This window comes from Delphinus delphis, chromosome 13 (assembly GCF_949987515.2).
Source record: "Delphinus delphis chromosome 13, mDelDel1.2, whole genome shotgun sequence".
Classification (NCBI taxonomy): domain Eukaryota; kingdom Metazoa; phylum Chordata; class Mammalia; order Artiodactyla; family Delphinidae; genus Delphinus; species Delphinus delphis.
The window spans coordinates 27027776-27048852 of NC_082695.1; the positions used below are offsets into that span (position 1 = coordinate 27027776).

Genomic DNA, 21077 nt, shown 5'->3' on the forward strand with positions numbered 1-21077 from the left:
GCGGCCCCTCGGGGTGGCTGGGGCACAGCCATGCTGTGACCAGGCTGCACTGCAAGGTGTGGCAGCCAGGACGATCGGGGACACTGTGGGGGCTCCTCTGAGCCCCCAGCCAGTGTATGTCCAGGTGGACTCCCTGAGGCGAGGGGGTGTGTGATGGGGTGTGTGATGGGGTGGGGGTGGGGCGCGAAATGGCCACTCTGTTCCAGGTCAGTCCCTTGGCCTGCAGCTCAGGCACTCTCTGCTGTGCTCAGGAGAGGACACCTGGGCCATGGCCTCACTGGGTCCGCCCCACCCGGGACCCCTCTGCCCAGGCAGTCGGCAGGGACCTCTTCAAGGGGGACACGTGCCCTTCCTGCCCACGCCCAGCGACAGGTGCTTACTGCACAGCTCTCACCCCGCACAGACCTGGAGGCCCTCTGGGGGCCTCCGTGTGCTGGGCCACAGAAGAGCTGGAGCCAGGGCCAGGCCCAGGGGGTGGCGGAGGGCTACAGTGTGTCCTCAGGCCCTGAGGCCACCAGAGGCTGAGGCAGCCCGGGCAGAGCAAGGAGGTGTCTGCTCTCCGCTCACCTCTGGGCCCCGGGCCTCCTGGGGTGGGTGGGCTCCCCGAAGGGCAGAGGCTGTAACTGGGGTGGTGGGAGGAAGCCCATTACCACCTCTGCTGTCCAGCAGCTGCATTAATGCCTCTGTTCTGGCCCCCAAGCCCAGGTTCCTTTCTAACAGCTCACGGCCCTGCCTGCTGGGCTAGGACCTTAAGGCGAGGTGGGGTCTTCCAGTCTGAGGAGTCCCAGGGCCTGTGTAGCGTGGCCCAAGGAGGTGGCCCGAGGACGTGGCCGCTGGCCTGCGCGGGGTTCTGGCTGTAGAGAAGCAGATGCCCAGGGCCAGGGAGGGCGAGGGCCCCACATGGATTCTGACCTGGGGAGGGGGCAGATGGGTCTTGGTTTCAGAACAGAGGACCCAGGGACCGGTCCTCACTGTGGAGGCTGTGGTCCGCCCACGCGCGGCCCAGCACTGCGAGGCTGCTGGTCCACCTTAAGCGACAGCAGTGGCGGTGCTGGAGGGGTGGGATTTCCTGCAGGAGGTGGGCCCGCCCGCGGGCCTATCCCAGGCACGGGCAGGGTGCCCGGCCCTTCCTGAGGGGCACTCCTTTCTGTCCTGGGAGGCCTGCAGCCTGGGCTGGGATGCAGAGGGACCAGCAGACCCGCCCTCCTTACCCTGCCCGCTGGCCCTGTGGCTCAAGGGCTGTGAGGTGGGCAGGGGATAAACAACCAAGGTGCCCCTGCAGTGTCACAATCCCCCACCCTCATAAATGCTGCGGGTGGGGTGGGGTGGGCGGGGTGTTGCTCCAGATGGGAGGGGCCAGGCCCTACCCAGGAAGAGCTCCGAGGTGTTTAGGGAAAGATCTGTGCAAACAGGGACCCGGAAGGGACCTACATGCTCCAGCGCCGCGGCCTGTGGGCTGGGGACAGGAGGCCTGGCGGTCGCCGTGTGTACCCCGGTGGGCAAGACCTCAGGTGTGCGGCGGCCGCATGGCCTCTGAGGGTCACGGGCTCCCAGCCTGGAGTTGGAGGAGAGGCCCCGCTGCGGGAGGGTCCGCCGCCGGCTCTGCCCCGAGCTCAGAGGGAGGAGGAGGAGGAGGGAGATGGCAGGCCGGGCAGGTGGGAGGGGCCGGCTGTCGCGAGGGGCCCCGCCCGGCCCCACGGCCCCTCACCGCTGGTCCACCTTAAGGGGCGCGCTGACATCAGCACGCTGTCTCCGCCGCCGCCCGGGAGGTGGGATTTCCTCTGCTGCCACCGCTGCTGCCTGGGTCCTGCCCGTCCAGCCGGCCCCGCCCGCCCGGCCCCGGGGAGGGATGCGGCGGCGCGGTGCCCAGGATGCCCCGCAGCCCCGGGACGCGCCTCAAACCCGCCAAGTACATCCCGGTGGCCACGGCGGCCGCACTGCTGGTCGGCTCCAGCACCCTGTTCTTCGTGTTCACGTGAGTCGGCCGCGGCGCTGGGGCCAGAAGGGGCAGGGCTGCGCACAGCGGTGGACGCGGCCTGGAGGGACCAGGGCCGGGGTTGGGCTGGCGGGCTGGGCTGGGTTGGGGCACCAGGGCCGTGGGCAATGTGAGACCCCACTCTGGGCCAAGGCTGATGCCACGAGCGTGCCCTTCCTGGGGTGTCAGGGACAGGTGAGACCTGGGTGTGAGGACACTGGTGTCCAATGGCCACCCTGTGAGCATACCAGGCAGGCCCTGGGTGCGAGGCGCCGGCCCGGGCAAGGGAGTGCGTGCGGGGGCTGCCCAGGGTGTGGCTGCAGCCCTGCCCTCCCCACGAGGGGAGGGGGGCCGCCCAGAGCCACCAGCCCTCCTTGCTAGGAGCCAAGGACGACTCTCAAGTGCCCTCCCAGCCGTCCGGCCCCAGGCCAGAGCCAAGTTCCCGCGTAGGTGTGGCCTGGCCCGGCTGCCACGTGCCTGCCCCATGGCCACCGCCGACGCTGGCCTGGCAGTGCCCTCTGCCTTCTCTTGACCTCCTTCTCAGGAAGGTCCAGTGGTCACAGCTGGAGGCCCAGGTCAGGCCACACTCAGGGACACTGGCCTCAGTGGGCGCTGGGACCCTTGAGGCAGAGGGCAGGTAGGTCCCGGGCCCGTGCAGACCAGGGCAGGCGCTGACCACAGTTCCCTCTGCATTGTTGTGCCACCCCCCTCCCCAGGGCTCCTCAGGCACAGGGAAGGGTTGGGGACCCCAGGCTTCAGCCATGCAGGTCTGCGACCATCTCCTGCCACAAGTCCCAGGCTGGGACACAGCCAGGTCACCAGAGTAGCAACCACTCTAGCCTTCCTGGGGACCTGAGGCTTGGGGTGGCCGCAGCCAGTGGGGCATCTGTTCCAAGGCGGGGGTGGGCAGAAGCCAGCCGGGTACCCTTTCACCTTAGCCGGGGCGAGGGCAGCAGCACAAGGATGGAAGGCTGCATTGGGCACCTTGGAGGTAGGCGAGCCCCGACCTGGAGGCTGGGCTGGGTGGGCACCACAGGCTGCCAACAGCATGTTTAAAAAAGGCCTGTGTGGACAGGCTTATTTCTGGCTTTGGCGAGCAGACTTGTTCTTGTCACTCAGATGCTGCTGGCTATGAGGCTGTGGGCAGCGGGCGCGGGCCGAGGTGGGATGCGTCCCGCTGAGGCTTCTGGAGGGTGGGGCCTGGGCAGGGGTCTTGCGGGAGTCTGGGCCCTGCTTCCCTGCAGCCTGGCCTCCACGTGCTGGTTCTGGTTTCTCACTCCCCAAATGCAATTCAGCATTTGTCCTGACTTTAAAAGGAATATGTGTTCTCTAATGAGAACTTGTGAAACGCTGGGGAAAAGTTCAACAAGCAACTGAGATCAACCCCACCCCAGGGAGCTCACCCACCTCCTCTCCCCTTAGGTGCACACAGGCCCCCTGAAGGGTGCTTGTCCTGAGCCTTCCCTTGATCTCAGAGGGTCCCTACTGTCCTGTGAACTCAACCTGCCCTAGGGGCTGGGCATGGAGGCTGCCTACCCTCCCTCTGCTCTCACTGCTGGGGTTCTGGGTTCTGGGTTCAGTGATCCAGCGCTGAGAGGTTCGGGGTTGCCTCAGGGCAGCACAGGTGTGCCCTGCATCCTGCCCTGAGTGACTCACTCTGCCTGAGAGACCATGCGGAAGATGGAGGTGCAGGGGTGCTAGCCGGCGTCCAGGTGCAGCAATCATCTTGCCAAGGGACCCTCACTCGCCCCCTGGAACAGGGATCCCTGCACCCCACGGCCACATTCCTTGGCTGAATGGCCATTGAGGACCCTGGCTGGTGCCCAGCCCAGTTCTGAAGGCATTGTAGCTCCTGAGGGGGTCTGCTGGGTAGCCCAGGCCCAATGACACCACCCACAGTGGGCTGATTCCGGGTAAGCAGGGGGCCAAGCAGTCCCCTTCTTGGGACAGGCCTCTCGTCACCCCAGTACCCACACCTCTGCCCTGTTTCTGATCCCAGGCCCACTGCAGACTCAGACACCTGCTCCTGGGCCCTTCCTACCCTGCCCTCGGGGCCCCACAGGATTCTGTCTGCTCTGCTCCTTGGACTTCACTGGAAGCTGAGTGGTCCCCGGCCCCCGCTCTATACTCAGTAAATATGAGTTGCCCCTTTGAGACAGGTCCACGTAGGCAGCAGCTCCGGGTGTCACTCAGGGTGGGGAGCCCAGGCCTAGAGGACCAAAGACCCCTCCCTTGGGCCAGCTCTCTGAGGGGCTCGGCCAGCAGGACATTCAGACATGTCACCAGGAAAGGCTGGGGTGTAGGGAGGAGGCCCAGAGCTGGGGGTGTCCCCCCACGAGGATGGGTAGCATGCCTCAGGGTAGGTTCCTGGTGTTCCTCCTCCTCCAGGAAGCCTTCCTGGGTTCTTGGTACAGTTCTGTCCCCCTGGACCCCAGAAGGCTCAGCGTCAGGCTGGGTCAGGTGCTGGGAGGTGTCCGAAAGTGCCGAGGCCAGGTCTCTGCCCCTTCCCCTTCCTCCTCCTGGAGCCACCTTACAGAACGACAGGGACCCTGTGAACATCAGAGGGCCAGGGCTGCTTGGTGGGATACCCATGCCTGGGGCCGACACTGGGCTGTCTTGTCTCTGTCTGGGGCCAGTGGGCTGACTTCTGGGATGTCATGGCAGGTGCCCAGGATGGGCCTGAGCCCTCCCTATGCTTAGAGGCCCAGTCAGCCACAAGGCCCAGCCTAGGACAGTGAGAGTTCCAGTCCAAGACCAAGCCAGCCTGCGGCGGGCCTAGGTGGATGGAGCCGCTGGCAGGGACCATATGGGGAGGGGGACACTTGGTGTTAGTCCCCTGCCAGGACTTGCTGTGTGTACCCCTGGTCCCCTGAGCTTCAGTTTCCCCATCCGCTTGGGTGTCTGTAGGGTGGGTGCATGTGGCCAGAGGCCCTGCCTGGCTGGACCAGGCAGAGTAGCCGCAGACCCTCTGGTTCCGGGTGTCCCGTGTGTGAGCTTCATTAGTCAATGTTAATGAAGAACCTGATTTAAGTGAAAACGTCTGAGTTAAAATTTTCCATTCTGCATTTAGCCGAGGCAGCATGCTACGCTGCAGAACCCCATCCTGCTGGGCGGTGTCTCCCGCCGGCCCAGGTTGGGCCATGGTGGAGGCTCAGGAGGGGGGCCGGCCCGGGGGAGGGGCCTGCAGTGTGTCTGCCACCAGTGTGCAGTGTACAACCCCTGCCTGGCAGGGCGAGCCTGGAGCACACCATTCCCTGGGAGGGGAGTGGGGTGTCATCCCTGAGGGCAGAGAGGTGCTCCTGGAGCCTGGCACAGACTCAGGCGGCCGGAGCAGTGCTGCCTGCCAGGCCTCGCCCACGGAGCTCGCGTGTCCTCACACATCCTCACACTTGCCCAGCCCGCAGGGAGCTGAGAGATGTCCAGAGAGGGCTGGGGTGTGTGGGTCAGTGGAGGAGGGGCAAGTCTGCATCTGTGTTTGTGTGTGGATGAGGGTACAAATGTGCCATTGTGTGCACGAGTGTGCATGTCCATACACACGTCAGCACACACGTGCCTTTTGTGTTGATCACATGTGCGTGTGTGTATGCATGCTTGTGCAGTATCCACACATGTACGCCTGGAGCATTGTGTGTGTCTGCATGTGTGCTACACACGTGTGCATGCATGGATCCCTGCATGTTCATGTGGATGTGCGTGTGTTCTTTTGTCTTCTCCCCTACTTAGCCGTTCCTGGGCCCTGGCAGCATTGGCTAGCGAGCTAGTCCTTGTTGGGCATGACCCAGGCCTCAGCCCCTCTTATGGCACAGCCTGGGGGTAGAGACCCCTGGGGTGAGGATGGGGGGACAGAATGCGTGCCAGTGCCTGATCCTGGGTCTGAGTGAAGCCTGGGGGGCTGGAGGTGGTGAGTGGAGGGTGCAGTGGCTCAGGTCCCAGTCAGAGAACCCATGCCCTCCCAGACTTGCCCAGCACAGGCTAAAGCCCCACCCTGCCCTCCCCGGTATGTGCTGCCCACGCATGCAGTGGGTGGGTGGTGTCCACCCTGGGTAGAGGCCGTCTAGAGCCTCATTGCAAGCGTTACTCCATCACCTTGCAGCTGCTGCTCTCCCCAGCCCCAACTGTGTCACTCAGGGTCATCAAGGCCCAGGGAGGACAAAACAGTGTGGGCCTCCGGGGCGGGGGTTCAGTCCCTGCCTTAGGTGACAAGCCCTCAGATACCCTTGATTGTAAAATGGGGATGACAGAAGCGCCGCCCCGCAGCCTGAAGGGTGGGATGCATGGTTCACTGAGCAGGCCGGTGGGCAGTGGGCTCTCAACATCTGCCGGTAAAACTTGGAGGGCGATGATGAAGGGCCGTGCTCAGCCCCCGTCCCACGTCCTCCCGCCTTCAGCGCCCGCCTGCCTGCTGCACGTGTCTGCATGTCTGTCCGTTCTCGGCCGGTTCCTTCCTCTCGAGAGCAGGCTGGCTCCCCAGTGTGCGACAGTGCAGGTGCCTGAGAGCCACACTTTCCTTTTGCACAGACTACATGGTCAGCCCTCCCAGCAGGCGCGTGGGGAGCTGGCTCGCAGCACCAGGGTGGGTCCGCGGTGCCCACCTCTCCCAGGTTCTGGCTGTGCCTGGCTCTCTCTCACCTGTCTTAACCGGCATCTGGGCTCCTAGCCCCCTCCCACCCATTTGGGCAGACCATGCCTCAGGGACCCACCGTCATCCTGCCAAATGACATTGGATCGGAGGTCACAAACATACATTGAGCGCTGTCTGCACGCCAGGCTCCAGCGTGCAGGGGTGGGGAGTATGGAAGGTATCTGCTCTGGGCCGCCTGGGCAGGGGTGGTGGAGGAAGGCCTCCTGGCAGAGGACCCCGTGTCCTCAGACTATGCATCACTTCCACGGCGGGTTCTGGAGAAGAGGTAGGGGCAACTCACGGCTCCCAGCCTGCCTAGTGTGCTGCCTGCCGTGGGAGCGGAATCTTTAAATAGCCTCTTGCTTTCCACTAAAAATAGAGAAGTTCCGCTACCATGGAGGTGGTTGCTGGGGTGGCAGGGCTGGCTCCTGGCCAAGGCAGGCGTGGGCACCAGTGTGGCCGGCGTATGCCATGGGGGCGGGCAGGGCCACGGGCACGACTCACTCTGCAGGTGGCCACAATGCCCTGTCCACATGGTCAAGTCTGGTGTAGGGGATCCCCACCGGCCCCCCAGCTACACAGAGGGCCTGAGTGCGGGGAGGGAAGCAGACCCACTGGGTGCCCCCTGCTTATCACAGCAGCCATGGGAGAGATGGTGAGCCTGAAGCCAGAGGGGCTTCGTAGTAGCCTAGTGGGCAGAAACCCACCACAGAGTTGGGGCAGGGGGTCACAGGCCATGTGCCTGAGGACTGGTGAGTCTCCAGTCCTGAGGAAGATGCTCTCTGTGCCAGAGTGTCCACCAGGGAGGCGTGTGAGACCTTTGCAGGGAGCCATCAATCTGAGAAGGCTTCATGGAAGAGGGGGCAGCCTTGGAGCCAAGTGGCGAGGGGTGATGAGAGATGGCGGAGGGGTGGGAGGCGCCATGCTTTTAGTCTCCAAGTATTCTGCCCTGCCCTATGGAGAATAAGGTGACAAATTAAAAAGAAGAGGCAGCCTGGGTGGGGATGCACCCAGGGCCCAGGCCCTGAGACTGCACCCCTCAGGGAAGAGCAGGGAAGAACCCCCCATGCATTTACCGACCGAGGATTGGGGCTCCCCACACCACACCCCAGAATCTCCCTGGCAACAGGATCCTGCCAAGCTGGGGACAGGTCTGGGTGAGGCCCAGGACTGGCCTGAGCTGCCCGGCAGTTCACTGGCCTCTACCCGTCAGAGCACATGGGCAGAGCCAGCTCCTTTCCCATCCTGGGTTCCCACCTCCTGTCTCCTGTCTCCCCATCAAGGGCAGGGGACCCGGAACGATTCCCAGCTGGGGCAGGAGGACGCGGCTTGGCTCTGGCCTATGGGCCTCCCTGAGCCTCAGTCTGATCAACGGGGGGTTGAGCTCCTAACAGGCGCTCAGGGGTGTCTGGGTCAGGGCTGGCACACACGGAGCCTGTGCACAGCCCCTGAGGGTTGAGTAGAGAAGCAGTGGGCCCGTGGCAACAGTGGTCTCCCTGACTGCCATGCTGAGCGCCGCACGCGTGTGGCCAAGCCTAATTCCTCTGCCCTGCGTCCCCTCCCCACACACCTGCCACACCCCCAGACCCAGCTCTGCACTGCTGTCCGACACAGGTGCCCATGGTTGACACGAGCTGTGTCCCCAGCCGTTCCTGTCTACAATGGCATCCTCTTCCTCTTTGTGCTGGCCAACTTCAGCATGGCCACCTTCATGGACCCTGGCGTCTTCCCCCGAGGTAGGGCCCTGTGCTGGGGTAGCTCATCTGGCTGACTTTCGCTAGAGTGTGAGTGGCTGACAAAAGAGAGTCTGGCTGGGGGCGGTGTGGGGGGTGGGTGGGAAGGGCTGGCTGGAGAGGGGCTCTCCTGCCAGGGAAGTCACTTTCGTGCTGCCCCCGACCCACAGCGGATGAGGACGAGGATAAGGAGGATGACTTCCGGGCCCCGCTGTACAAGAACGTGGATGTGCGGGGCATCCAGGTCCGTATGAAATGGTGCGCCACCTGCCACTTCTACCGCCCGCCGCGCTGCTCCCACTGCAGCGTCTGCGACAACTGCGTGGAGGTGACCGCCTGCCCCGCCCCCAGCCCACGCCCTCCTCCCCTGCCCGCCGTGTGCCCTGACGCGCTGTTCCTGCCCAGGACTTCGACCACCACTGCCCCTGGGTCAACAACTGCATTGGGCGCCGCAACTACCGCTACTTCTTCCTGTTCCTGCTGTCGCTCAGTGCGCACATGGTGGGCGTCGTAGCCTTCGGCCTGGTCTACGTGCTGAACCACGCCGAGGGGCTGGGCGCCGCGCACACCACCATCACGTATCCTTGGCCTGACCACAAAGGCGGTGTGGACCGGGGACGCTTCTCACAGGGGAAGTCGAGGCTTGGAGGGGTGGGTCGGCAGCCCAGAAGTCCCCAGGGAGTGGGTCTCCTTCCCTGAGCGGGCGGTGGGGAGGGGTGGGTAGTCTGTCCACAGGTGCCTGCTCCATCCTCACCCACGGCCGTTGGCCTTAACGGGCCAGCATGGCCGTCATGTGTGTGGCCGGCCTCTTCTTCATCCCTGTCATCGGCCTCACTGGCTTCCACGTGGTGCTGGTCACTCGGGGCCGCACCACCAATGAGCAGGTGCAGACCCTGGGTGGGGCCATGCATTGATGGGGCTGGGCATGGGAGGGTCCCCGATGGGCTGAGCGAGGAGCCAGGGCTGCACAGGGACTGGGGTGGGGGGTGCGGGGCAGGGCCGGGGCCCTCGGCTGATGTGCAGCTGTGGTAGGGGAAGCTCTGGCCCTGGAGACCCCAGGTGGGGTTTGGCATGTGGGGTCTCACCTGCCCTGTCCCCCTCCTTGCCCCCATCTGTAGGCACTGCAGCCACCAGTGAATCAGAGCCCAGAAATTCCACAGCAGGGGCAGACCCTGGTGACCTGGGTTGGGGGCACCCCTGGGCTAACCCTGCCCAACTCACCTCTGCGGAACCCCTGCTGTCCCTGCCTGTCCCCCTGCCCTCCTTGGCCAGACCCTGGCTGGCCAGGCTGGCTGAGGGGTCCCATGTCCACAGGTGACGGGGAAGTTCCGTGGGGGTGTGAACCCCTTCACCCGCGGCTGCTATGGGAACGTGGAGCACGTGCTGTGCAGCCCCCTGGCGCCCCGGTGAGGCCCGGCGGGTGTCCAGTGGGCCTCCTCGGGGTTTGGGGTGGGCAGCCATGGGCCCTCAGCCTGATCCACTTCTGCTTTTGGCAGGTGGGGTCCTGCCCTTGGCATGCATTCAGGCCAGGTTGCCCTGGCCACTGACCCCTCTGGCCCTGGTGCAGGTATGTGGTGGAGCCGCCCCGGCTGCCGCTTGCCGCTCGCCTGAAGCCGCCCTTCCTTCGGCCGGAGCTCCTGGAGCGAGCCGCACCACTCAAGGTCAAGCTTAGTGACAACGGGCTGAAGGCTGGCCTGGGCCACAGCAAGGTGGGGGCCCAGGGGTGGGGTAAGGGATGGGGTGAGGTGGGAAGTGGTCAGGTTGGAGGGGCCTAAGAGTAGAAGGGGGAAGGACTGGGTGGAATCGGGGAGAGGTCTAGGTCCCAGGCCTCAGGATGGAGTCCCCAGTTAAGCCCTGCCCGTGGCCTGTACCCTACACACCACTGACCGTGCCCCCTCCCAGTCCAAGGGCAGCCTGGACCGGCTGGATGAGAAGCCGCTGGACCTGGGGCCGCCGCTGCCCCCCAAGGCGGAGGCTGGCACATTTGGCAGCGACCTGCAGACCCCACGCCCCGGCAGTGCTGGTGAGGCGGGGGCGGCCAAACGGAGGGAGGGGCACAGACTGATCCCAGTCTGACAGTGGTCCATCTTCCCCAGAGAGCGCCCTGTCGGCGCAGAGGACCAGTCCCCCGACACCCGCCATGTACAAGTTCCGGCCCGCCTTTCCCACGGGTACCAAGGCGCCCTTCTGTGGGCCGAGTGAGCAGGTGAGGAGGCCTGGCCCTGCCCAGAGGTCCCGAGGTCCCGCCCCGCAGGCTCCACCCAAGAGCCCCCCCCCGCCCCCCCGGACCCCGGGAAACTCCAGAGCCCCGCCCCCAGACTTCGCCACACCCTGGAGGCCACTTCCCAAGGAATCCTATCTAAGGCCACGACCCAGGTCTCACCCCTGAAAGACCCGCCTGGGTCACAGAGGGTGTGGGCATCCCAGCTGGGGCTGGTAGAGGGGAGCAGGGCCAGGTGTCCTGGGAGGGGCTGGCACAGGTAGTCCTAGCCACCCAGCCCTTGGCCAGTGTTGCCTGCTGGCTCTAGGCGCTGCCCCCGGGGGCACTGTGTGCCAGGATGCCTGGAATTCCACAATTAGTCACTCTGTAAGGTCCTCAGGGCCCTCGGGAAGGCTTCAGAGGAATTTGAGATTGTTTGAGGAAGCACATTTATTCTCTGCGTTCACGTGGAGCAGCGGACGGCCTGAGCAGACACCCAGACCCCTGAGGTTCCCAGGCTGCCTGCCTCCTTCATGCCACCAGAGGGCAGGCCCGTGGCTGAGCCAGCACGCTTGGACCAGCCCCTCTCTCCCAGGGAACTCCCTCCAGGACTGATAGCCTTCCTGACCCTGCCTCTGGGGCCTGCTGGTCAGGGCAGTGAGTCTGGGCCTCCCTGGCCAGTGTCCGGTGGCCCTTCTTGGAATGAGGGGGCTTAGGTGGGTTGCCTCCTTCCTGGGATTGTCCTGGGTCCCATGGAGGGTCCGGCTGGTTGGCCAAGTGCCCTGAGGCCACATTTGTCCCCACCCATGCGCCTTCTGGGTTTTGAGGTTCTGCAGGCTCTTGTCCCAGTCCAAGTCTGTGTGCCTGGAATCACGGAGAATCAAAAAGGCCCCTCTCTGTCACTGTGGCTACCCCCTGGGCTGCTGGGCTCTGAGGGCACTGCCCTGCTGTCTGCTTTGCACTGCCCGCCCAGACCCTCAGCCGTGGGCTGCCTGGGAGAGGCCCTGGGTCACTGTGTGGTTAAGTCTCTCTGAGGTCCTGATCCCAAGGCTGCCCCAAGGCCCCTTCCTCTCCCTGGGGAGTTGGGCTGGAGCAGATGCACAGCCTTCCCTGGAGAGATACTGGGGCCCCCGGCTCTGCTCCACCCTGTCCCCGCTTCCCTCCGTGGGGCGCAGGGGATAGGGAGCTTCTGGGAACAGCTTGTTGGTTGCACCTGCCGCCATCCCTGATGCCACCGGGATTGCAACTTCCTAGTGGGCACAGAGCACCTGGTGAGCGGGCAGGGCACGGTGGGTGGGCCAAGATGGATGTGCGCCATCTCCCCCTGCAGGTCACGGGCACTGACTCCCTGACGCTGGGGGAGGACAGCATCCACAGCCTGGACTTTGCATCCGAGCCCAGCCTGGATGTCCCTGACTACCCGCCCAGTGGCCTGCATGCGGCCTACCCGCCATCCCCACCACTCAGTGCTGCTGACACCTTCTCAGGCGCCTTGCGCTCCCTGAGCCTCAAAGCCGCCAGCCGGCGGGGCGGGGACCACGTGGCCCTGCAGCCCCTGCGCTCTGAGGGTGGGCCCCCCACGCCCCACCGTGGCCTCTTTGCCCCCCACGCACTGCCCAACCGCAACGGCAGCCTGTCCTACGACAGCCTGCTGAACCCTGGCTCTCCCGGGGGCCACACGTGCCCGGCCCACCCCTCAGCTGGCGCAGCCAGCTACCGCTCACCCTACCTGCACGCGGGGGCAGCGGGCGACCCACCACGGCCCCCGCCCCGCAGCTTCAGCCCCGTGCTGGGCCTGCGGCCTCGGGAGCCCTCGCCTGTGCGCTACGACAACCTGTCCAGGACCATCATGGCCTCCATCCAGGAGCGCAAGGACAGGGAGGAGCGTGAGCGGCTGCTGCGCTCTCAGGCTGACTCGCTCTTTGGCGACTCGGGCGTCTACGACGCACCTAGCTCCTATAGCCTGCAGCAGGCCAGCGTGCTGTCTGAGGGCCCCCGTGGCCCCGCGCTGCGCTGCAGCTCCAGGGACGACCTGGTGGCCGGGCCCGGCTTCGGGGGCGCCCGCAACCCCGCGCTGCAGGCGTCGCTGTCCTCGCTGTCCAGCGCCGTGAGCCGAGCGCCGCGGACCTCCTCTTCCTCCCTGCAGGCAGACCTGGCCAACAGTGGCGCCCCGGGGGCCCGGCCTGCCAGCGGCTCGCACAGGTCGCCCGTGCGCCAGGTCCCTCCGTCCCCACCTAGCACTCCCCGCTCGCCCTCCTACGTGGGCCCCAAAGCCGTCGCCTTCATCCAAGCGGAGCTCCCAGAACCGCCGCCCTCGCTGTCTGTGCAGAGGTGGGTGCTCAGGGTGCGGTCAGCTGCTGGGCACAGGGCAGGTGTCTGGCTGCCTGCAGGGCCTCTTGGCCAAGCACGTGGGGGCTGCCCAGGAGGCCTGAGGCTACCTAGGGGGGTGGGCCTCACCCACCTTGGAGGATCCTGGCGGCCAGTGTGAGGGTAGCCCGGCTCCAAGGGCGCCTTGGCATGTCCTGGGACCAGGGGCAGGAGAATTTGCATCTTGAGCCCAACACCCACACTCTCCCCTGGCTGGCACAGACCCAGCATGTGGGGGACCCTAGGGTTCTTCCTCTAGAGATGATGCCACTGTCCATGCCCAGAAGGCCAAGTCTGGGTGACCCTCCTCCCGCAGCAAAACATGCCACTCTGGGCACCACGGTCCTGGCCCTCGGGGGGCACACAGCCCCAGGAAGCAAGGGCTTCCCTGCTCAGAGATGGGCAAACTGAGTCTCAGAAGGGCAGGCTGGTCCCAGGCCCACATACAAGAGCTGAGCAGCTGCTGGGCACGTTTGCTCACCAGGGCTTCACCTGGCTGCCGTGAGCACAGGCTCAGTTGACGAGGAGGTTCCTGTTGTGCGTGTGACAGGCCCAGAGGGGGCAGCTGTGAGGCAGCCCAGGGAGGGAGGGGCTCCTGCCTGCATGAATGCTGGGCAGCGAGGTCCATGCTACTGGTCAGTGTTGGGCAGGCTGGAGGGCAGAAGGGCAGCCCCTCGTTTCCCTTGGAGGGAGCAGGGAAGAGGCCACATCGTCACTGCTGGGCTTCCCAGCTCAGGGCACCAGGACAGGGCAGGGTCTAGGGACTCGCCTGGCCAGCATCCACCTGGCGTCCCTGTGTTCTGTGGTCTGTGCCGAGAGGCCTGGGAGGGGATGGCAGCCATTCTGACATCTGTCTGTCCTGTGACAGCACGGCCCTCCCCTGGCAGGTTCTGCTCCCCCACCCATTTCCGTGCGGGACCATCCAGGGTCAGAGGCAGGGGCTGCCCAGTGCTCCGTCTGTGTCTGTGTCCTCTGTCCTCTTGCCTCCGCTGGCCCCTGTCCTGCCATGGTCCCGTGTTCACCGTGTGTGTGCGTGTGTGTGCTTGTTTTGATGCAGGGACCACCCTCAGCTGAAGACCCCCCCAAGTAAGCTTAATGGGCAGTCCCCGGGCCTGGCCCGCTTGGGGCCTGCCACCGGCCCCACAGGGCCCTCCGCCAGCCCCGCCCGGCACACGCTCGTTAAGAAGGTGTCCGGCGTGGGTGGGACCACATACGAGATCTCGGTGTGAGGACTGACTGCCACCCGTCGCCGTGGTGCCATGGGAGCCAGGACCCCCCCCCCACAGCGGCTGCCCCCCTCCCAACTTCTCTACCCCGGGAGAGGAGGCCCAGGCTTGGTGTGGACGCATCAGCGGGAGGAGAACTACGCCTCCACGGGCCTATCCCTCGTCCTCAGCCCGTGCATCCACTCATCTGCTCACCAGGGCACGGCTGGGCCAAGGGCCATGAGGCTGCAGGATCTGCGTGTTGGTGGCCCTGCTCCCGCGAGCTGGGGCAGCAAGGGGGCGTGGACTGCACAGGTTGTCACCAGGCCAGTCCCTACCCACTTCCCTTACACATGGGTCACTGTGGCCCAGAGACGGACAGAGAGGCCTGGGCCCCTGGCCATCCTCCCAGACCGAGGGCCCCACCGCCCAGCTGCTCCTAACCATTGCCTTTCAGGGACCCGCTGGAAGCTTGTAGCTTGGCAAGGCCCACTCTTCTGCAGGGAGTCCAGGCCCGGCCCACAGGCACCCAGCTTCGGGACTGCTCTGGGTTCTGACGGACAGGTGCACAAATGGACAGACGGACGGACAGCCAGCTGTGGGTGGGGTCCTGGCTCCGTGTGTCTCGTCTCGCCCAGCTGGTGGGCGCGTCCCCGTGTCTGTGCGCTGAGCTGCCATGCCACGTCCCATGTGTTCACGCTCGGGCCCCCGCTGCCCCCACTGCCCGGAAACTCGCTTTAATTGAAGCCTTAATCTTTGCTTTATGCTCTTGTGGGAGGTGATGGGGGCAGGGGGAGCGGGCACAGGAGGCCGCCACAGGGGGCCCACGCGACCCCGAGTCCCCTCCCTGCAAACTGGAGACCCCCAACCGAGGCATGCAAAGTCCAGGCCCTGCTGGAGCCTGGGCGCCCACGTGGAAAGCACATCGGGGAGGGGTCGGAGTTTTGTCTGGCGCCAGGGACCCGAGAGTAAGCACACGGCAGCGTCCGCTTGCGTTGTGTCTGTTTTATGTTTTTATATCTACATCTATATATCTATAATTTTATTAAAAAAAGAAAAAGAGTCATTTCGATCCTTTCCTTGAGCAAGGCCAGGGGCTCCGGGCGGGGGCAGAGGGCGTCAGGCTCCGGGAGAGGTGGTGGCAGATAGTCTGGGCGTGGACGTTCTGCGTGGGCGTTTCCGTGGACTTAAGCCAAATTGGAGGCCTGGGGGGTGGGGGCTGGCCGGCGGTTCTCTGGCTGACCAGCGTGAGGTTTCCCTGGGTCTGCGTCATCCCTGGCAGTAACAGGACGTTTGGAGAGAAGCTGGGACTGAAGCTGCCCCAGGGGCCCCGGGATTCCAGGAGCAGGGAGTGCCCGCCCGTCCTGCAGCTGCGCGGACTGGAACTCATCTCCCGTCCCCCCTGCAAGTGTCCGGGGTGGGGGCGTCGGGAATCCACAGCTTTTCAGGGGCTGGGGGACCGGGGCAGGGGCTGGCCATGTGTGGGAGGCCAGTGGGTCCTCAGACCCTGAACCGGGCAGCTCTGCCCTTTGCTGACCTCCGCCTTTCTGCTTCTCTCTCACGGGACGCTGCAACCCGCAGGGGGCGGATCGGTACCTGCAGCCGTGGATGGGGGCGGCGTGGCCAGCCCAGGGTGCCCCCCGGCCTGCACCTGTGCCACCTCGGCCTCCCGGTGGACCGCCCGTCACTGCGGGTCCCCTGGAGCCCGGCCACTGGGGCGCCCCCCCGGGGGGCCGTGTGCCGTCTACACTTGGCCGCCTCCAGCCTCTTCCCCAGCCTCTCAGGGCCCGAGCGGGACACCAAGTAGAAGACTCCGGGGCCCAAGAGGCCGGGCTGCCGCGGACCCTAGGGTGTGGGCTGGGCGTCCCCTCTCCACCAGCTGCACCTTGACTGACCCCGAGCCCACCAGGGCCCGTGACCCTGTGCCCTCCCAGCTCAGGAAGTCCCCACCTGCTGCAGAGGGTTCGAAACCCTAGGTGGGGGCCCTGGAGCTGCTGGGACCAGCACAGCCTTCCCGGGTGTCACCATCACCTGATCCCCCTGCCTGACCAAGCACTTTACACGCCACTTCCTCCCAGGGAGCCCCGGCCTCTGTGGGTTGGGCTGGGTGGGGGTCTCAGGTCGCCCCTGCAGGTCGCTATACTCCCCGCTCCCTGCACCCAGCACATGAACAGATGCCTTAAGCTCCTGGAGCTGCCAGCTGGAGGAGACCCCAGCCCACCGGCCCTGCCCGGTGGTCTTCACTCCTTCACTCTGAGATGTTGCACCTGGCGAGCTCAGAGGGCCCTGCCTCCCCCAGCCTTGCAGCCCCCAGCCGGCTGGGCCTGGACGCTCGCAGGGGCAGGGCTGGGCCCTGGCCGTCCCCTCTGCCTGGGCAGCAGCTCTGTTTCTCCCACTTGGGGGTGAGCAGCCACAAAGCTATTCTCTATTGTTCTAAAAGGTATTGCCCCGCCCCAGTTTAATGCACTAAATAAAATTTTTGGTGTTTACCTCCATGGCTCTGTCCACCAGCGTGGTCCCCCTGTCCTCCAAGCCTCTGGGAAGCGCCAGGAGGCTGGACTGGACAGGGACCCTGGGGTGGGGAGGGAACAGGAGCCGGGGGACGGGTGGTGGCTGGGTGGTTTGGGAAGGGGGGTGGTCAGCCAGACAGGGACGTGGCTTATGTGAAGCGACAGCAGAGCCGCAGGCTTATGTGAAGGGTCCCTGATCTCCGAGGTCCGCCAGTCCCAGGGATGAGGCCTGAGGGTCTCACTTTCAGTGGAGCCCCTTCTGCACACCCTCTGCTCAGAGCCCTTCTGGTGGCCAGGGCGGTCTGGGGGCGTCCTGTGGAGAGGCTGCCCTGGCAGCGGATGGGGCTTGGGGGACGAGGCAGGGGCGCCACTGCAAGTGGGACCCTAGGGACCAGGCAGGGACCCTCACTGCAAGATCCGCCTCAGAAGGCGGCAAAGCCTCCTGTGCCCCGCCCCCATTTCCATGGAAACAAGTGCACAGGCCTTGTGTCACTACTATATGTCCAGTCGCAGGCCCAGCCCTCAGGACAGACCCTGCCTCCACCCTCCTCCAAGGCTCTGGGCTGGGACCGGTGCGTGGCAGTGCCATGGGTGGGGGCTGGCACGGCCGCTGGGCACCCTGGGCCACACCAGCCGCCTTGCTTCCTCCTCGCTGGGGCTGTTGGGCCTCCGGCCTAGAAGGGCAGGAAGTCGTCCACCTCAAGGCGCAAGAACGGGCCCAGCAGGGTCCGGAGCTTCCAGACGGTGGCGCGGCTCAGCAGGGGCGGCACCAGCCCCTCGAAGGGCGCGGGGTCCACCATGTACACGTAGGCGGCGGTGCAGGCTAGCAGGGCGCCCAGCAGCAACCTCAGGGCCAGCAGCCTGTGGACGGCTGTGGTCAGGGGGTGGGGGCACCCAGGGGACAGTTCCTGGGGACTGGGCTCTGCCCCTGAGCTCGGACGGCCACCTACCAGAGCTGGCCTTTGAGGCCCTCGGAACATCCCAGCTGAGGCCGCGCCTTCTGCGGGAGAGGGGCTGAGTCAGAGCGAGTTCCTGCTCTCCCTCAGGACAAGGGTGATTCTGGTCACAGGGATCCTCTCCAGCTCCCTAAGCGGGGCCTCCAGGGAGAGGGTGGGGTGGGGGACTTACCCCTATGCACGCCATCTGCTGCTCCTTCCTGACCCGGCTGCGGCACTGGGCCCGTTCCCTAGCGGGGGTGGGGGGGGACAGCGCACAGTCAGCGCCACATGTACCCCCCACCTCAGCCTGGCACCACCTGGTCTGGTGCAGGGGAATTGGGGAGGGGTCAGGGATTGGTCCGCCCCATCCTGACCTGGACACCTACCCCCATCCCGGCTCAGCCAGGCCCCGCTGGCTCCCAACCCTGCACATCACCCCAGAATCTCCAGCTGGATGTCCTCCATCTGGTTCAGCACCCCCCGGATGTCCTTCTTGAGCTTCTGGGGGGCAGAGAGGGTAAAGCTGGTCCCCCAACCCCACTGCCCCCACCCAGCCCCCTCATCCTCTGGGTGTTGCCTTTAGGAACCTACCAGGAGCCCGGTGGCCTGGTTGTTCAGGGCCATGTGTACTTCGGCCACGCCGTCCCACACCTGGTGGAGGGTGGAGACTGGGTCACGCCCCAAGGAGCAGGACCCATGCAGGATGCACGTCACAGGTGGCTGCCCCAGCGCCCCCTCCCACCCTTGCAGGTGGGCACCTCGGTGATGGCCATCTTCTTCCTCTCAAAGGACAGTCGGATCTGCTGCAGCTCGTTCTGGGGGAAGGCACAGTGTGGGCAGAGGGAGGGCTGGCGGGTGGTCAGCTCCTTCCTCCCCGCACGCCCCCGGCCTCCGGGGCCCACCTGGGACTGCTGCACGAAGGACTCTTTCCCCCGGCACAGCTCCTGCTGCAGCAGCTGCAGAGGGGCCCTGTCCTTCAGGGGCCGGGCGCTGGCCTGCTCAAGGGGCTGCAGAGGAGCCACCAGCTCAGCCCCAAGGCCATCAGCAGCATCCGTGGTCAAGGACTGCTTGGGAGTGGGGTGAGGGTAGCGCATGGAGTGGCAGGGAGCTCCCCAGAGCCTCCCATCGTCCTACTGGGGCCGCACCCCGCCACGCACTCACCCAGGTCAGGGCCATGCAGCTCAAGTGCTCCGGGCACAAGGGCAGGAACTGCTGCCCCGGCCCCAGGAGGGCCCCCAGCTGCTCCCGCAGGTCCTGGTTCTGCCTTTTCTGGGGGTGGGGGCAGAGAGATGGGAACAGCCACTTCGCAGGCAGGAGGTCGAAGGGGGCGGTGGTGGAGGGCTTGGGACCTGGGAGGGCTGGGAGCGCACTCACCAGATTCTGGTTCTCCTGCTCCAGCTGGAGAAAGGACTGCTCTGCAGGCCCCAGGAGCACGCTCTGGAGCTGGGAGGGGGCTGCCCTGGGCGAGGCCGGGGTCCCTGCCCCCGGGGTCAGGGGCGGGCAAGGGCAGGGTGTGGGCCCTGAGCTGGGCCCCGCCCCCTGCGTGGGTGTCCCCTGCTCGCGGCCTGAGTGCAGGGGCCAGCCCCACCCCAGCCCCGTCTCTACTTGTCCTTGTCTTGCCCCTGCCGGGTGGTCTCGTGGCCTCTGTCGCTGCATCTCTCCCTCTTCAGCTGTGATAAAGTTCCCAGGTACCTCGTCACCGAACCTGGGCCCCCCACCCCCTGTCCCCGGGGCTGGGAAAGGCCTGGCAGACTCCACTGAGTGGGTGGAGCTGAGAGGCACCATGCAGGGCCACCTTACAAACCCCTGGCAGGGTGGGTCCAGGCATCCTCCATGGCTGCTCGAAGCTGGGGGTTAGGGGCACTGGGGGTGGGAGTGGCCACGGGGTCCCAGGGTTTTCGGCCCCTCCATACCTCCCTGTGACCCCTTCCTGACCCCAGGTCTAGGCTTTGGCCTGGCCTGAGCTGCCACCCTCTTACAGATGGCCCTGTGAGCCATCTGCCCCTTGGGACTAGATCATGAGACACCTCACAAGTCTGAGGGCCCTCTGGGTGTCATGGCTCACAGGTGCCTCAGGGGCACCTGTCACAAAGGCCTGGGCATGGCCAGGGAGGTCATAATGGGCTGGGGTGGTGGTCAGAGCAGGGCTGGCAGGGCCCCTCCCACCATGTCCCTGTTCCTCAAGTAACCTCAGGGGGTCACCCCCTCTGCATCGTCCCCACCACACCCACCTCAACTATTTTCTTAAAATGTACAGCAGATCATGCAGACACATGGTTAGAACAAAGTCAAACAACAGGAAGTGTCCAGTGTGACCCTGCCCCCAGCCTGTGATCCCCGTGGCTGAGACCTTTCTGGAGGTGGCTGCACGTCTCATGGTCTCTCTTCACACAGAAGAGATCATCCTACAGCCTGGCCTTTTCACCTAACGTATCTCCAAGTTTTTTTAAAAAAATCATTTATTGAACATTCGATGGTCCTGCAAGGACTATTATTATCCTCTCCCTGTAGGCGGGGGACTGAGGCGTGAAGACACTTGCCCGAGGCCATGGCCTATTCAGTGATGGGACCAGAGTCCAGCCTGGTCTTCACCACTTTAGGGGTCTTTTCAGTGACAGCAGAGCGTGCCTCCCATGCGGAAACAGATCCAGCCCCCGCCCCACAATGGTTTCTCCTCCCTTCCTACAACATCATGTGGTGCTATCTGTCCCACTGCACCCCCGCTGCTCCTGGAGCCCCTGCCTCACATCCTCCTCTTTCTCAGTTCCCTCCCTTGTTCTGTGGAAGCACATCCTCAAGCAGCGTCCTCAGAAAGGTGGGTCAGTGGAAACCCGAGTGCCTGTGTGGTGGAAACAGCCGCAAATCCCTCCTGTCCCCGGGTCCTTGGCCCTCTGCAATGTGACCCTGGGCTCTGGGCTAGCCTGGGGGTTTGCTAGGGCCAGTGGTCTTACCAGCAGAGACCTGAACAGTGCTTGTGTGTTGGGCTGTGACTGTCTTGCTGCTCTGGGGACCCTCTGTGGTGGGAGGGGGGCACGACCTTGCTCTCAGATACCAGGTTGTGGGGGGGGAGGCTCTGGTCATCCCAGCGGGTCCCCAGCTGCCAGGAGCTGGGTTGAAGAGCCCAGCGAGACCACAGAGACCCACCACGTGGGGCCGGCCAAGTCGCCAAGGCCCGACTGACTTGTGCTTGTTTTAGCCTCTGAGATTGGGAGCCATCTGCCCCTTGTGACTAGATCATGAGACACCTCACAAGTCTGAAAGCAACTTACTCTGACCTCACGCTTGTTGGCTGAGTTTGGGCAGAGTCAGCTTGGAGGGCATTTTCCCACAGGAATTCAGGGGCTCCACCGTTCCTGGAGCTGCTACCCGCAGGCCGTGCTGCAATCGTGCTTTAAAATTTCAAGACATCTCCATTGTTCTTTGTGTTCCCTTATTCTTTTTTCAGAGCTTCCTGTTCTGTTTTAGGGATAACGTGGATTTTGCAGGGAGGGGAACTTTTGCTTCCTGCTTTTTCTCTTTGTGGTTCTT

The 21077-nt window shown here is 64.9% G+C and overlaps 2 protein-coding genes across 3 annotated transcripts; one reads left to right on the forward strand and one right to left on the reverse strand.

Annotated features, from left to right (window-relative positions):
- The first annotated feature begins 1393 nt into the window (after window positions 1–1393).
- Window positions 1394–16585, forward strand: ZDHHC8 (zinc finger DHHC-type palmitoyltransferase 8). 2 transcript variants are annotated; one of them, XM_060028588.1, is made up of 12 exons: window positions 1430–1511; window positions 1726–1975; window positions 8211–8332; window positions 8500–8657; window positions 8735–8907; window positions 9111–9213; window positions 9644–9735; window positions 9897–10038; window positions 10232–10352; window positions 10426–10535; window positions 11860–12860; window positions 13954–15165. In XM_060028588.1, exons 2-12 carry the CDS (start codon window positions 1872–1874, stop codon window positions 14123–14125), a joined length of 2298 nt encoding a protein of 765 aa, XP_059884571.1. In that variant the 5' UTR covers window positions 1430–1511; window positions 1726–1871; the 3' UTR covers window positions 14126–15165. The 2 variants fall into 2 exon arrangements, with proteins under 2 accessions (XP_059884570.1, XP_059884571.1); XM_060028587.1 differs by lacking the exons at window positions 1726–1975; window positions 13954–15165 and adding an exon at window positions 15683–16585 and having other exon boundaries at window positions 1394–1511.
- Window positions 16586–17285: 700 nt separating this feature from the next.
- Window positions 17286–19460, reverse strand: CCDC188 (coiled-coil domain containing 188). The gene is given in 9 exon segments (XM_060029489.1): window positions 17286–17472; window positions 17562–17611; window positions 17740–17797; window positions 17986–18050; window positions 18141–18200; window positions 18308–18364; window positions 18452–18556; window positions 18711–18818; window positions 18924–19460. Coding segments are annotated over 9 exon segments (1227 nt in total).
- Window positions 19461–21077: the final 1617 nt, after the last annotated feature.

Excerpts from the sequence above, each read along its gene's own strand:
- ZDHHC8 (XM_060028587.1), top strand. The coding sequence starts at position 1,432 with ATGCTCCAGCGCCGCGGCCTGTGGGCTGGGGACAGGAGGCCTGGCGGT. Across the intron at positions 8,658-8,734 it reads TCTGCGACAACTGCGTGGAG|GACTTCGACCACCACTGCCC; the intron begins GTGACCGCCTGC and ends GTTCCTGCCCAG. Across the intron at positions 10,353-10,425 it reads CCCACGCCCCGGCAGTGCTG|AGAGCGCCCTGTCGGCGCAG; the intron begins GTGAGGCGGGGG and ends CATCTTCCCCAG.